The sequence below is a fragment of the Sorex fumeus genome, unplaced genomic scaffold (assembly GCF_029834395.1).
Source record: "Sorex fumeus unplaced genomic scaffold, SorFum_2.1 ptg000087l, whole genome shotgun sequence".
NCBI classification, from domain to species: Eukaryota; Metazoa; Chordata; class Mammalia; order Eulipotyphla; family Soricidae; genus Sorex; species Sorex fumeus.
Window position 1 is genome coordinate 5,773,155 of NW_026606144.1, and position 15,930 is coordinate 5,789,084.

The 15,930-nt window shown below is 44.9% G+C and overlaps 1 protein-coding gene across 1 annotated transcript in view; it reads left to right on the top strand.

Moving 5' to 3' along the window:
• Positions 1–78: 78 nt before the first annotated feature.
• KNTC1 (kinetochore associated 1) overlaps positions 79–15,930 on the top strand; it is a 64,943-nt gene continuing 49,091 nt past the window's right edge. The window contains exons 1-15 of the mRNA XM_056131410.1: positions 79–209; positions 1,675–1,795; positions 3,575–3,690; positions 4,642–4,720; positions 7,749–7,826; positions 8,193–8,227; positions 8,680–8,790; positions 10,859–10,952; positions 11,577–11,629; positions 11,851–11,966; positions 12,307–12,361; positions 13,113–13,211; positions 14,878–14,921; positions 14,996–15,061; positions 15,342–15,417. Of these exons, the coding sequence (XP_055987385.1) occupies positions 81–209; positions 1,675–1,795; positions 3,575–3,690; positions 4,642–4,720; positions 7,749–7,826; positions 8,193–8,227; positions 8,680–8,790; positions 10,859–10,952; positions 11,577–11,629; positions 11,851–11,966; positions 12,307–12,361; positions 13,113–13,211; positions 14,878–14,921; positions 14,996–15,061; positions 15,342–15,417 (1,272 nt within the window). The 5' untranslated portion in view covers positions 79–80. The remainder of the gene's footprint in view (positions 210–1,674; positions 1,796–3,574; positions 3,691–4,641; positions 4,721–7,748; positions 7,827–8,192; positions 8,228–8,679; positions 8,791–10,858; positions 10,953–11,576; positions 11,630–11,850; positions 11,967–12,306; positions 12,362–13,112; positions 13,212–14,877; positions 14,922–14,995; positions 15,062–15,341; positions 15,418–15,930) is intronic.

Consider the following 15,930-nt stretch of genomic DNA (forward strand, 5'->3'; position numbering starts at 1 on the left):
TGCACAAATACGATTTGGTCTCTGATTTAGTGTTCCAGGGAAGGCAGTGGTTCCTGGGCCCAGAAGACAAGCTTAGAAACATGTGGAACGATATTGAGCTGCTGACAAGTGACGATACAGGAAGTGGGTACCTATGCGTGGGTTCCCCAAAAGAACATGGGACAGCTTTGTATCAAGTAGATTTACTAGCGAAGATCTCTTCTGACAAGGTATGATTGTCATACTGCTTGCACTTGCAATTTTTACTGAAGCAAATACGAAAGAAATAGCACTTTGTCAGACTCAAGGCTCAATCTTAGCTAATTGGAAGTTTTTACCTGCTTCTCCCTCTCTGAGCTTAAGATCAATAATTCGCCCCAGAAGAACTTTTGATAGGCCCTCTTGACATTTTGAGCTTACAGAATGTCAAAGAATTAACAGCAGCAGCTTGAGAAATAGAGGGGGTCCTTCTGAACAAGAACTGGGGGCTCTAAGGAGATAGTGATATGCATTATACCCTTTCAATAACTACTGCAAAACACAGTGCCTAAAAGGAAAAAAGAAAAAAGTAAAGTGTCTGTCACAGAGGCAGGCTGTGGGGGCAGGAGAGAAACTGGAAACATTGGTGGAGGGAAGTGGACATTGGTGAAGGGATGGGTGTTTGAACATGGTAAGATTGAAACTCAATCATAAACAACTATTATGGTGATTCAAGAAATTAAAAAATTAAATTATACTGTGGAGGGGAAAAATAGAAAGGGTCACTTCCTGATCTCAGTCTCTGTTCTTACTCCTGAACCAAATACCCTGAACAGCGAGTATGGGTTTAGCCTTTTCACGAATTTCTTTCCATACTTCTTATCACTGGAGCGATAGCACAGTGGGTAGGGCGTTTGCCTTACTAGCGGCCAACATGGCCGACCCGAGTTCGATTCCTCCGCCCCTCTTGGAGAGCCCGGCAAGCTACCGAGAGTATCTCACCCGCACGGCAGAGTCTGGCAAGCTCCCCGTGACGTATTCAATATGCCAAACACAGTAACAACAAGTCTCATGATGGAGACGTTACTGGGCCCGCTCAAGCAAATCGATGATCAACGGGAGGGCCTTTACCTTTACCTTACCTTTACTTCTTATAATGGACCAGAGCGATAACATAGCGGGTAGGGCATTTGCCTTTCACGAGGCCGAACCGGGTTCGCTTCCTCCGCACCCTCTCGGAGAGCCAGGCAAGCTGCTGAGAGTATTCCGCCTGCTTGGCAAAGCCTGGCAAGCTACCCGTGGCATATTCGATATGCCAAAAACGGTAACTACAAGTCTCACTATGGAGATGTTACTGGTGCCCGCTCAAGCAAATCAATGACCGGGAGGACAGTGCTACATTGCTACTTCTTATAATAAAATTTCTATTCTTATTCTAGGCTTGGGATCTTCGTCTTAGCCTCCTAGAAAATATGACTTCCTGGGTTACTTTGGGGAGTGGGAGACTCCCAAAGCAGGCCTAGAGATGTGGGGGACCACTCCTGCCAGTACTCAGCCTGATTGCGGGGCCTGGTAGTTCAGGTGTAGCCGTAAGGGTCCTAACTACGTAGTGCAGAATCCCAGGTGGTTGAGCCCATCATATACAGAACCAGAAAGTTTGGGATACAGACCAATACTAAGTATGTATTGGGACGATTTGCTTCTCTACCCCTACAGGCCTCTCTCAATCCAAAGATACAAGCATGCGGCTTGAGTGACGGTTTCATTATTGTCGCAGACCAATCAGTTATACTGCTTGACAGCATTTGTAGGTCACTTCAGTTGCATCTTGCATTTGGTAAGTGCAATGTAATTCAGTGAAATTGGAAGTTAGTTCTCTGGCTTCAGTTTTCTATCTCCTTGCCTTTTTTAATTTATTATTTTTAGTTTTTTAAAATTTTATTTTATTTTTATAATGTTGTTCACAATAATTTATTACATTTAACATTCTAACACCAATCCCACCACCTTTATTACCTACACCACCATTATTTCGAATTTTCCTAACCACCACCCGTTATTTCTAAAACTTGAAATTGGACTGATTCACGAAGTTAGTTTTGTTTTGTTTCTTTTTTTTTTTTTTGGGTCACACCTGGCGATGCACAGGGGTTACTCCTGGCTCTGCACTCAGGAATTACTTCTGGCAGTATTTGAGGGACCATATGGGATGCTGGGAATCGAACCTGGGTTGGCCACGTGCAAGGCAAACGCCCCACCCGCTGTGCCATCACTCCAGCCCCACGAAGTTAATATTGAACGCCATTACTTTTTTTCTCTTTTTTTTTCCCCAACACCTATCCCTTCACCAGTGTGCATTTCTCACCACCAGTGTCTCCAGTTTCTCTTCCCCCCTCCCTGCCCACTGCCTACCTTTCCCCCCCACGGAAAGTAGTTTTCTTCTTCCTCTCTCTTTCTCTCTCTCTCTCTCTCTCTCTCTCTTTCGCTCTCTCTCTCTCTCTGTCTCTGTCTCTCTCCTTTTGGGCATTATGGTTTGCAATATAGATACTGAAAGGTTATCAGTTATATTCCTTTACCTACTTTCAACACTCAGTTCCTGTCCAAAGTGATCATTTCCAGCTATTATTATCACACTGACCTCTTCTCTGTCCAAACTGCTCTTCGCCCCCCCAACACACACTTTTGGCATGTTCCAACCATTAACCAGTCCTCCTGGATCTTGTTATCCCTGGCTTTGGAAAACCATTAATCCTATGTGTTCAGTGCCAGACACTAGGGATGTGGCACGAAGGGGCCAAAGAGATAGTACAGCGGGACAGTGGGGAAGCCACTCGCCTTGTTTACTGCTGAGGTGGCACCCATATGGTCCCCTGAGCCTCATAGGAAAGATCTCTGAGTAGAGAGTCAGGTGTGGCTCAAAAACAAACAGAAAAACAACCCCCAAAAAAAGTGTGACTGCTAGATAATTCAAGTTTATCTACCCTTTAAAGACTCGCTGATTTCTTATTTTTTAATGTTTTTAACTTTGGGGATCATAGCACTTCTGGAGGCATTCAGGGAATATATGGACATTGGGAATTGAAACTGGGGGGCTTTAAGCAAGGCAAATGCCCTACCACTGTACTATCAGTCTGGCCCTGTTGTTCATTGTTGACTCCTTGGTGGTCCTAAATTTTTCTCCCTTGTGAACAATACCTTCTCAGGCCTTCCGAAGACCGATCGGTGCTGCCTTGCCCATTCTTGCCTTTTCTGATCTCCTACCTTGCTCTGCTTCTCCTTTTTCCAGAGAATTCATCACTTTTCACAAGTCATATAATTTGTTTATTGTGCCAATTGTAGACCTCCTACTTTAGAATATGACTTTCATAAAGGCAAAAACCTTTTGTTATTCTCAGATACACGTAAGACCTACAATAATATTTATTATATATGTGTATCGAAGTGTTCAGGAAATACTTGTTGGCTAAATAAGAATCGGTGAAACTCTTTTTTGCTTTAATTACTTTTGTGAAATACTTAAAACGTGACTCATTGACTCTCAATGGCAAAATATGCGGTTTTTCATACTGAAGCACGTTTTTAAAGGAAGTGTGTAACTTTGGTTTGCAATTTTCAGATACTGAAGTGGATATAGTTGGACTCTGTCATGAAGGGAAGTTCCTTTTGGTTGGGGAGAGAAGTGGCAAGTTACATCTCATTCATGTGACATCACAGCAAACCTTGCTCACTAATGTAAGACCCTGTCATGTTTTATCTCTTCATTCTGAAATGATGTCTGAGCAATAACACTCGAGTAAACTTTTATTTGGCTTGTGGTTTTGTGGGTTTTTTGAGCTCTTTTTGATTGTTTGATTTGTTTTTGGGGCCACACTGATAGTGCTTAGGAGTCACTTTTGGCATATCAGGAGATCCTGTGCATGCCAAAAGCATGCTTAATCTCTGTAACTGTTCCCCTGGCTATTCCTTGGCTTGCGTTTTAAGTTTAAAATAATTCTTTTTTGAGAATCCTATATCAGAAACATAAATAAAATGCAAAATTGAAAAGTTAAGATTCAAAAGTAGGGGCTGGAGCGATAACACAGCGTATAGGGCGTTTGCCTTGCACGCAGCCAACCTGGGTTCAATTCCCAGCATCGCATATGGTCCCCAGAGCACTGCCAGGGGTAATTCCTGTGCATCACCGGGTGTGACCCCCCCCAAAAAAAAAAGATTCAGAAGTATTAGTATGAATGAGTATCTCACGTAATTTTCTTTCCTTATTTTTTTTTAAACTGTTTTAGTTTTGGGCTGCACCCAGTGATGCTTAAGGGTTACTCCTGGCTCTGCACTCAGGAATTACTCCTGGCAGTGCTGAGGGGATCAAACCTGCGTTATCTGCAACTCTACAATCTCTCCAAATCCATAATTTTCCATTTTAAAGAGCATATGTTTTGGGCCTGGCAGATAGTTTTAAGGGCTTGAGCGCATGATTCACGTGTGGGAAGTGCAGGATCTGTCACTGCACGACTCCCCAAACCCTGCAGGGGTGACCCCGGGAGCTTCATGGAATGTGACTGCCTCCACAAATGAAAATGTTTGCATCATAGCAGGCTTACTACTGAGGCTAATTAATAACTTGATTTAAATATAAGACTCAATCATATTTTTCTTGTTTTAATCTTATTTAACATTATTTTACATTAGACTTTTGTTCCGAAAAATAATGATGAAAACCAATGTGCTTACCAGAGTCTTGTTATTGAGAAAGATGACTCAACTGAAGGTAAGTTTCTTTTATTTATATTTTTTTAATTGGGGTGACATGGTTTCTGATTAATACCCAGTGGGAATAGATTTATACTTACTGAATTATATATAAATTAATTGTCCTGCCTACATTACTAATTTTTCTAGTGATATGATTCATGTAAAAATCAGGTTTGTGGGTTTTTGTGTTTCTCTTTGTGGTGTCGGGGGTGTGGAGATTGAACCCGGAACTTTAGATATGCAGGACATATGCTCTATGACTGAGGCACACTCTTGTCTAAGAAGCAAGTTTATTTTCTTCAAAGCTGGGAATGGAACTCAGGACTCCTGCAAGCAAGGCAGGCACTTGAGGACTGACCCACATTTCCGGCTTCCTGGTGTTTCATTTTGTTTCTTTTCGGAGGTTTAAATGTGGTTTTCCTTTTTTTTTTTCTTTTTTTTTTTCTTTTTTGGGGTCACACCTGGTGATGCATGGTGGTTACTCCTGGCTCTGCACTCAGTAATTACTCCTGGCAGTGCTTGGAGGACCATATGGGATGCTGGGAATTGAACCCTGATGGGCCTCTTGCCAAACAAAGGCCCTATCTGCTGTGCTACCGCTCAAGCTCCAAATGTGCTTTTCCTGTTATTCGTCGATTGCCTAGAGCAGGCCCCAGTAACGTCTCTTTCATCCTAGCCCTGAGATTATATTCAAGGCTCTTTAGGAGAATGAGACCCATCATTGTTACTGGTATTTGGCATATTTGATATGCCACGGGGAGTTTGCCAGACTCTGCCCTGTGGGCAGGCTACATTCGATAGCCTGCAAGTTTGTCCAAAGTAGGAATGAGATAATAAGATGTCATAAAAAGATGTTCTGATAAGATGTTGCACGGTTCCGGGAGCTGGATTTTATAGTCTCTGAGTCTTGGCCGTTGATGGGATTACAGGGGGCCAGGTGGTGGGTGTGACCCCAGCCTACTGGAATTTGGAGGATCTGGGTGGAGGATGCTTGACTCCAATCCGAGTAGGCTTGGAGATCTCGGCCCCGGAACCCGCGTGGCTTTGTCCCTCTGCCAGTACCTTCATGTGTGCGCAGAGTGGTCTCAGCATGTTTCTGATATTAAACAATTAATCATATGATCTTGCATTTTTCCTGCCTCCTCTGCTTTGATAGTCCTATTTCTTTTGTTACCTGCAAAGATCTGACTGCAAAATGATCTGGTAATGCAAACTGCCATTCACTGGCCATCTTTCCCCAAGTTCTAGCTTATACTCAGGCCACGTGGTGTTACAGAGGTCAACAAGACGTTTCTAATTTAAGCTATCTAGCTTCAGGCTCCTCTGGTGTTTTAACAAGCAACCCAAAGGAGAATGTATAAGTACTGATGTAGAATTTCCCATATCTCCTAAGTGTCAGCAATAACCTATGAAAGGGAGGGAAAAGAAAAATCTCGGGTAGGATAATTCCAGGACATTCCGAGTCAGAAGGATCTATAAGAACCAGCTCGAGAGCCCACTTGGCGCTCTCTCCACCCTCGGAGAAGCCCTTGTTCCCTCTGGACGCGTTACTCTCTCTCTCTTATCTGATCTGCTTATCCCTTTCTCTCCCTCTCCAAAAGCCTCCAAATAAAATCTATTTACTTCACTGCTTGTCTACTCCTGAAATTCTTTTCTGCGAGCGAGACAAGAACCCCAGAAACCCCGGGTAAGGCTTGGGACCGGTCTCTCCTTTCCTGCAAAGAGCAAATTCTCGCCCCAACATGAGTCCGTGGCTCCCTGAGCAATCGGGTGGCAGGGATTAACTCCCGTGCCGAGAAGATCAAGCGGACTTCAGGTGTGGCTTGACGGCCACCTTGTGGGGCTGGCGGGGCTTAGGCCCGTGCCGAGCAGGTGCTCACTGCAGACTTTACCGGTCCTAGCCTACCCAGGGTTCCGGGTGGCAGAGGCGGGTGGGGAGAAAGTGACCGTCCTTCTCCTCCCCACTTCACATAAGTCACCCGTGGGGCCCACCGACATCAGGTGCTTTTCCTAAATCATAATATTCTAAACCAGTTTTACACTTTGGGAGGAAGGAATCTCCCACGCCGTCCTCAGGAACCCTGGCGCCCTCTGGAGAGTCTCAGCCATGCAGGCAATGCATCAGTGCACAGGCTGAGGAGTAGGTGCTGCTTCAGCCCTGTGGTGCTGGGATTGTCTGGGCCCTTCTGCAGTGTGTGCGGGGAGTCGGGAGGCCTCTAGCGCTGTACACAGAGATGGGCCTGGGCCCAGGTGCCAAGTGGGTGAACTCGGGCATGGCTACAGCAAGGCAAGCACCTTAATCCCTTTCAGCTCTCTGGTCAAATTTTTACAATGTTTGTCATGCTTAGTATTTTTTCTAGCAACTTAATTTTGTTGTTTTGTGGCTATACAGAGGGGTGCTCAGGGACTGAGTTCTGGCTCTGCACTCAGGAATCACTTCGGACAGTGCTCATATGGGATGAGATGCCTGGGATTGAACCATATGGGATGCCTGGGATTGAACCTGGGTTGGCCGTGTGCACAAGGCCAGCACCCTACCTGCTATATATCACTCCAAGTTAAGTTTGTTTTTATATAATTTTTAAAATATTTTAATAAAATGGAGTCAGGGGTCGGAGTGATAGTGATTGTTTGGTGCGGCCCCAAAGCACACATACACACAAAAAGTAGAGTCAGGGAGCTCAAGCTCCAACTGGCAGCCCACACTTTATTCTTGGTACCACATACCTCTCTAACCATCAGCCCCTGGAGTATCCCTGCTGGCTCTCGTCTCCTCCTCCCTGTACCCTGTGTTCAGGCAGCACCTTATCACTGACCGAGCAGTGAACTGAGCACAGTTGTCACTGGGAGTGGACCCAGGGGCCCTAAGCACTGCTTGGGAGGCTCTGAAAATAAGTTTTTTTTTTTGTAAATAAGTTTCACCTGTGTCGTTACTCTGTTGTGTGAGGGGGATAATATAAACCAGCAACTTAGCATATTTTAACTCGATTAAACTTTAAAAGCCTGTGCCTTTTAGAAAAACTAGTTTTGCTTTTTTTTAACAGGTACCTATTATATGCTGCTTCTTACAACCAATGGATTTTTTTATGTAACAAACCTTCAGCTTGTGAAAATTCAGCAAGGTAAGTGATGTATTATTTGTATTCATTAGCTGACAACGATACTTCTTATTTTTTCTGGTTTTTAAGTGTTCTCTTTAAGAATAGTACAATCTGGGCCAGAGTGCTAATACAGCAGCTTGGGTGTCTGCCTTGCATGCAGCCAACCCAGGTTCGATCCTTAGCATCCCTTATGGTCCCCCAAGGACCACCAGGAGTAATTCCTGAGTGCAGAGCCAGGAGTAACCCCTGAGCATTGCCAGGTGTGACCCAAAAAGACAAAAAGAAAAGAATAGTATGGTCTGTAACACTGTATGCATGAAAGGGCTGGCTTATGTGCATTTAATAGTTTTCCTGCTCTAAATTCAGTCTGCTTTCTCTCCACTGCAGCCATGGAGAATGCTGACTTCAGCACAGCAAAGAAGGTAAGACAACAAAACCAGGCCATCTTAAACCTCCATGTAAGGTAAGGTTAGGAGAAGTGGTCTGCTGGGGATTAACATCATACCACATCTTTATTTCTGTTTAAAACTATATAGTTAGTAAAGCAGGTAGGCCTCTTGTCTTGCACACAGCCAACCCAGGTTGGATCCCTGCCAACCGATATGGTCCCCTGATCACCACCAGGAGTAATTCCTGAGAGCAGAACCAGGGGTAATAATGGAGCATTGCTGGGTGTGTGCCCTCCCCACCCCAAAATACATTTATAGGGGAGGTATATAAGTTGAGAACATGCCTTGCATGTGTGACTCCCAGCTTCGATACCCAGCACCACATACATGCATGCATGAACACAAAAGGAGAAATACATTTGTAATTCGTTGGTTTAAACTGGTTTTGTCAGTGTCTTATATCTTAATTTTTTCCTATTTTGCAGTTACAAGGAGAAATCCAGTCCAGTTTCATTTCTACTGAAAATTATCATTCTCTCGGGTGTCTCAGTCTCGTGGCTGGAGATCTCAGTAGCAAAATCTCTGTGATAATCGGGGTAATTATTTTTGTAATATTTTTATTATTGTGTAAAAAACAACAGTATGTGGTTTGGGTTAAATTATGAATGAATTTGTAATGAGTAATAGAAACTGGGAAATTTAAAATTTTTAAGGCCATAAAATTGAGTAAGTAGAGCCTCTGTGGGGAGATGGTGTAACTGGGGGTGCTGCTGGGGTGTGGCTCAGAGCACTGCAGTGCATGCTGTTCGCGCATGAGTCCTCATGGGGTACCCTGGGTGGGGCCCAAAGACAAAAGTGAAAACAAAAGAATCACAGTTTTTTGTTTCCTTTTTTGGGGGGGGATGGAGAGGACTGGGCCATGCCTAGCAGTGCTCAGGGGAATTAACTAGGGCTCTCTACTCTCTCTCTGCTTCCTGCATCTTTATTTTCTGGCGGACCAAAAGCCCCAATCAAACCCCCTCTATATATTATAAGCTAGTTGGAGGCATAATAATTCGGTTTGTTATCTATATTCATAATTGAAAGAAATCCCAAACTGCAGATAGAAATTCATTTGATAATTGTTTTGTTTCTGTTGAGTTGAAAGATCCCTTGAATCTTGAAATAAACCAGGTTAGGATCATCACTGTCTGGGAAGATATCAAAGGGTGCATGTGGGAGCCCCGGGTTCCTGGCCCTGCTTGGTGTGGTCCTGAATACTGCAGAGAAATCCCCCTTCTCAAAAATAAAAACCTCTCCTTCGGTACTAGGGAATAAAAATATTTCCTTTAATCTTCCGTTTAATGAAAAGTATTTTCATTTAATTGATATTATTTTTTGTCCATGTTGGGTAGTATTTTGGGAAACTGGCCTGATGAATCCAGTTCTCAGCTACAGAGAACACAAAGAATAACTTCCCGAATCATGTCTGATGTTCCATGTGAATAATGACAGTTTGTCATTTGATATCATTTTTGGTTATTCTCATCAGATTGTCTTTGAAATTAGGGTGGGGGTATCTGATATATTCAAGGAGGAGGCAAGAATTCAATATAGCTGTAACATTTAATGACATTTTTATTTACCAAATTAATGCGTTAAGCATCAGTCACAGGCTGGAGAGAGAGTACAGTGGGTATGGTGATTGCCTTGCACACAGTCAACCGAGGTTCATTTCCTAGCACTACATGTGGTCCCCTGAGCACCACTGAGAGTGACCCCTGAGCAAGAGCCAGTAGTAATCCCTGAGTACTGCTGGGTGTGGCCTTCCCTGGCCCCGCCTCCACCACCCTCACGAAAGAAGCAATCACATTTCCCTGTTTTTTTCCTACCCAGTTTAATATTTTTGGTGTTTCAGATAACTTTGGACTGGAGCGATAGCACAGTGGATAGGGCATTTGCCTTGCACATGACCTACCCGGATTCGATTCCTCTGTCCCTCTCGGAGAGCCTGGCAAGCTACGGGGAGTATCCCACCTGCATGGCAGAGCCTGCCAAGCTCTCCATGGCATATTCGATATGCCAAAAACAGTAACAACAAGTCTCACAATGGAGACATTACTGGTGCCCGCTGGAGCAAATCAATGAACAATGTAGGACAGTGATACAGTGCAAATAACTTTAAATTGGCACCTGTGAATCTTCCCAAATATTTGTGGTTGCCATTTGTTTTGACAAAAATACTTAGAGAGAGGTGCCACATCCTCATGCTGACAGCCTGATCGCACTCGCCCAGGCTCGGGTGAGTTTGGGCCGCTGGGCCTCCTTGTTCCAAGACTTCGTGCGCTGATAGTGAGCAGCTGTTCGATATTCTTCCTCTATGTTTTGTTGACTCATGAGTGGAGCCTCGAGACGGAAGCGAGAGTGCCTCAATGATCTAAATATATTTTGAAATAAAAATTGAGTACAGCTTGGATGTTTTTGCTTTGTGGAGGACCCAGATTAAAGGACCAAATTTGCATTGAATGCCATGGAGGTGGGAGGGGGCTGGGCCACACTCATTCTCAGGGGCTCAGGGATCAACCCTGGGGATGCTCAGGGGTCCAGATGTAGATCTGGAGATGGAACTGGGGTCACCATCCCTTATGCCTGGTCCTATACTTGATACCCTTTTTGCTTCTGTAGGGGACTGGTCATTGTGCCATCTCCAAATGGGAGCCAGATTCTTCAAAGAACGGAATGACAGTTCAGAATGTCATTGAGACAGAGATGATTAAAGGTAAAGAAGTTCAAACGGCTTTGGGCAGCTATGAGTGAATTCTGAATTCTGATTGCTGTCAATATAGAACTCTGACATTTGGGCCATTTTTCCACCCCACTTTCTGAAACAAGCCAGGTTGGTTTGATAAATGTCCACTGACGTGACTTTTTTTTTTCTTTCTCTCTCTTTGGGAGGCCAGAGGGAGGACACATTGGGCAATACTCAGAGATTACTCTTGGCTCTGCACTCAGGAATTACTTCTGGTGGTGCTCAGACGACCACACGGGATGCACCCTACCTGCTATACTCTCTCTCCAGCCCCAACAACTGTTCTCTTAATATGATGCTGTTGTTAGCCATCATTTGGGAGGTTTACCTTTTGGTGATCACCTAGACAAATTCAGAAATAAAGAAGCAGGCATGAATGAGACTGATAACTATATATATATATATAAAACTATATATATTTCTACCTTTTGCTTTTTTTCCTTTTGAAATCTGGGGTGCTGGGAGAGCAGCTCAGTTGTAGAGCACATGCCTTGCATAGCTGAGACTCTGGGCTGGTCCTCACTGCCACCAAAAATATGCCCTTGGTTATAAGTAACTGAAGTGTTATACACTTTGCCTTCTTTCTTTCTTTAGGTGCGAAGAAGTTCCAGCTGATAGGCAGTCTGCTTTTCGTACTTGACACTGATGTAGGTTTTCCTAATATTTTTCTTTCATTGTTTTTACTTGGTATTTTGTTTAACAACCAAAGTGCTGTTGAACTTAACGAAAGCCAGGCAGGAAACTGGGCTGGGTCACTAGCTCGTGTACTGGTCTTCGTTACCAAGTTCAGATCCTGACCAACTTTTAATCTGGAAGGTTAATCTGCTGTGAGGTATCTTTAATCTGCTGTGAGGTGTCTCTTTTACAGAATGTGCTGAGTTTGTGGGACAGCTTCACTCTCACCCTGATATGGAACTGGCCCGCTCTTCACATGGAAGAGTTTCTTCTCACCACTGAGGCAGACACGTCTTCCTCGGTCACGTGGTACGTCACGAGCGAGTTGCGATTGTCCTCTATTCCAACCAGCTGCCTGCCTGGTTCCATTGAGCCCACTCATTCTGGAGTACATTCTCAGGCCCACTGAGAACAGGCCCACTGAGAACAGAAAGGTCAGGCAGGGACCATTTTGTTCTTGGCTGGATTGTTTGAGAGCAGCTAGGCAGTGCCAGCCTGCTTATGATGCCAGCCTGTGTGCGGGAGGGTGGACTCCAGGGACACCCCTGACCATCTTCTGTAACGTTTGTGTAAGACTATCGCTTAGTTTTCGTTTTCATCTGTCAGTTGGCAAAGCTTACTTGATTCATTTACACCTCTTCTCTTTTAGGAGAGGATTCACAAATCTGAAATTAGTAGCTCTGATAATGACTGCTGATACACAGGTACTCGAAAGTTTTCTTCCATCCTTGTTCATATTATGTGTAGTAAATAGCATTTTTTACATTAAAACTAATGTTTGTTTGTTTATTTTGGGTCCATTCCTGACTGTACTCAGGGCTGAGTCCTGGCTCTGTGCTCAGGATCACTTGTGCTGGTATCCAGGGGGCCATGTGGGGTGGTAGGGATCCACAGGGCCACCCCAGCATGCTTGCACTGGCCTGTGGACCTCCACTGTGTTGGGGGTCAAACTGTAGCTTGACATAAAAAGTACACACCCGTCTCCTGTACTAGCTCCAGATCCCTGGCCCAAGAACATAGTTTTATGATATTTGAATATCACAGTAACTGACTTACAAGTTTTGCACTTAAATATGTTTTTGGTAGTTGCCATACCTGCCAGTGCTCGGGGATCAGTCAAGGGTGAAACCCAAATCTGGGATCCTACATAAAGCGCGTGCTCCTGCTCTTTGAGCCAACTCCCTAACCTCTGTCCAGTTTTCTTTTTGAATGGGGTAGGGGCTTCTGACTCTGTGCCAGGGATCATTCCTGGTGCAACTTTGGAGATCATGTGTAGTACCGGAGACTGATCCCTGGTCGGCTGCACGCAAAGCAAGTGCCTTACCCGTGTAACTGTCTGGCCCAGCCCTTGAAATTATTTTTTCATTTGTCTGTATCCTACCTTTTAATCTGTGCAAGCTTGTGTCATAGGCTTAATTAATCTGCTGTATTAATTGCTCCAACCTTTTCTTTTAGATGAAAAACTTCGTGGTTTATTCATTACCTACCATGGAAATACTATATTCTTTGGAAGTGTCTAATGTGTCTTCTCTGGTACAGACAGGAATTAGTTCAGTAAGTCAATATGCTTGATGGTATTTGGTTTGGTTCTGGATATTTGGGCCAACCCCGTGGTGTTAGGCTTACTCCTGCTGGTGCTCAGGGACCATATGTGGTGCCAGTCATCATACAAGAGTCAGTCATAGCAAGGGAAGCACCTTAAGCTCTGTGATATCTCACAGCCCTAAAATGGACAACTTTAAGCTACTTTAAAGGTTTTTTTTTTGTTGTTGTTGCTTTTTGGGTCACACCGGCGATGCACAGGGGTTACTCCTGGCTCTGCACTCAGGAGTTACTCCTGGCAGTGCTCAGGGAACCATATGGGATACTGGGAATCGAACCCGGGTCAGCCGCATGCAAGGCAAACGCGTCCTACCCGCTGTGCTATCTCTCCAGCCCCCTAAGCTACTTTAAAGTTAAAAAAAGTAATAATAATTGAGCTAAGCACATGTGGGCACTGGCGAAATACCTAGTTAGATCTCAAATTTATAACTAATATTTCCATTATTGTCTTTGTCCTTTTTTTTTTTCCTCACTTCTGAGGATTAAATCCAGGACCTTACAAATGCAAGTCAAGTGTCATACCACAGCACACACCCTGTTCCAGTGCACACCCCCCACCACACTGCAGACCCCGCATCTGCCCATGTGTAAGGCAGATGCCTTGACTCCTGCACTATCTGTCAGGTCCCCTATTGATTCATTTTTAATTCTGTAGCACTGTCCTCCCATTGTTCATCGATTTGCTTGAGCGGGCACCAGTAACGTCTCCATTGTGAGACTTGTTACTGTTTTTGGCATATTGAATACGCCACAGGGAGCTTGCCAGGCTTTACCGTGTGGGTGGTATACTCTTGGTAACTTGCTGGACTCTCCGAGAGGGACGGAGGAATCCAACCCGGATAGGCCGTGTGCAAAGCAAACGCCCTACCCACTGTGCTATTGCTCCAGCCCTTTTAATTCTGATCTTTAAAAAAATTTTACACTATTTGTTTCTTTTTCCAAATGATGTAGAAATTACTTTTGAATAGCATTACCCGTCACCCCAAAACCTGTCTGCAAGTCCTAAGAGAAAGGGCATTCTTCCACAACGTCGCATCAGAAACTCAGAAACTTCAACATGTCCTTGTTTTTGTTCTGGGCCCATTGAATTCAGATGTCTTCAGTCAACTGTACAAATGTTTAAAGCTTTGCCCTCCTCACTCAGGAGCAGTCAGGCATCCCCCATCTTCCACCCCCTTGAATTTGGTCGTTGTAGCTCATGTTTCTGATCTACAATAATTTTTTTAAAAATTCTGACATTTTTTAGGAGTCCTTGAGTGTGTGGTAGAATGTGTCTCTTTTTAGATTTGCCCAATTCCTCTAGACTCTTCTCAGGCTCACGTGTGGGCACAAGAACGTGCAGACGACCAGTCCCCTATCTCGTCCCCATGGCCCTGTGCCTCTCGTTGTGGGGTGAGAGTTGGGCAGCTGGTTTGAGGCTCCCCCAATGCTCCCTCATCAGTATCTGCTTCATGACAGCTGTGCTGGTGTTGCAGACTACAGGAGGCCCCTTCCCAACAGTGCTCCCTGCCTTAGCACCCCCCTGAGAGGCAGTCCCGGCTAACCCAGCAGTGACTGTAGTGCTGAAATGAGTTTTGTCCTTTTTTCAATTTTAAATCTGTTTTTACTGTTACTATAGGATACCATATACCTTCTGGAAGGAATTTGCAACCATGATCCGAAGTAGGTGATGTTTTGTTTAACTAGCCAGTAGGTGTTTAATGACAAATGTACTTACCAAAAAAATTGTTTTCCAGGCGCTCAGACGATGCCACTTCAGTCTTAGCGCTCCGATGCCTCACAGAGGCTTTGCCAGAAAACAGGTAACTTCTATTTCTTGAGCATCACCCAGTGACAAAGACTTAAAATTCCCTGATAAGTATAACTTGAACCAGGGGCAGAGTCATAGCTCAGCAGGGAGGGTGTTTGCCTTGCATGCAGCTGACCCAGGTTTGATCCCAGCATCCTATATGGTCCCCAGAACACCACCAAAAGTGATCCCTGAATGCAGAGCCAGGAGTAAGCCCTGGGCATCACCTGTAATGGCCCCAAAACAAAACAAAAAGTACAGCTTTGATCAAACTCTTTTTTTCCACGAACCAGATTGAGTCGATTACTTCACAAACACAGATTTGCTGAGGCTGAGAGCTTTGCCGTTCAATTTGGCCTGGATGTGGAGGTAACGGTCATAGAGGCTTTGGCTCCTAGGCCCGGCTCGGGTGCTGGAGAAAGGGGACTCAGGCATGTGACACAGCTGGACTTGAGCATGCCCGGCGGTCGCTAGGATGTGACCAAAGCATGTGGGCATTTCCAGGCCACACGGGTGCTCCCAGAGCAGCCAGGTGGCCTCTTAGAGGAGAAAGTGTTCTTCAAGTGCCACCTGGAAGGCTCAGGTCCAGCGGGACGAAGTGAATTCTAGTCTCAGGCCAGTGTGCATCAAATAGGGGAGTTGAATGGTGCTCTGGGAATCTCCCAGAATTCGGGGGGATGGGTGTGTGGGCTCCCAGTGAGGCAGTCGGGCTGATGAGGGAGAGTCTGCAGTGCTTCTGAGAGGCCCAGACGTAATCCTGTAGATGTCTGGGAGCTCCATGGGGAGGGCAGGAAAACGTCTTGGCTAAGTTGTCCTTCCGTCAAGAAAGAAAGAGCCCTTGGAAGTGGCGGGCCTGTGGGCAGAGGCACCCGCACCCCTCCT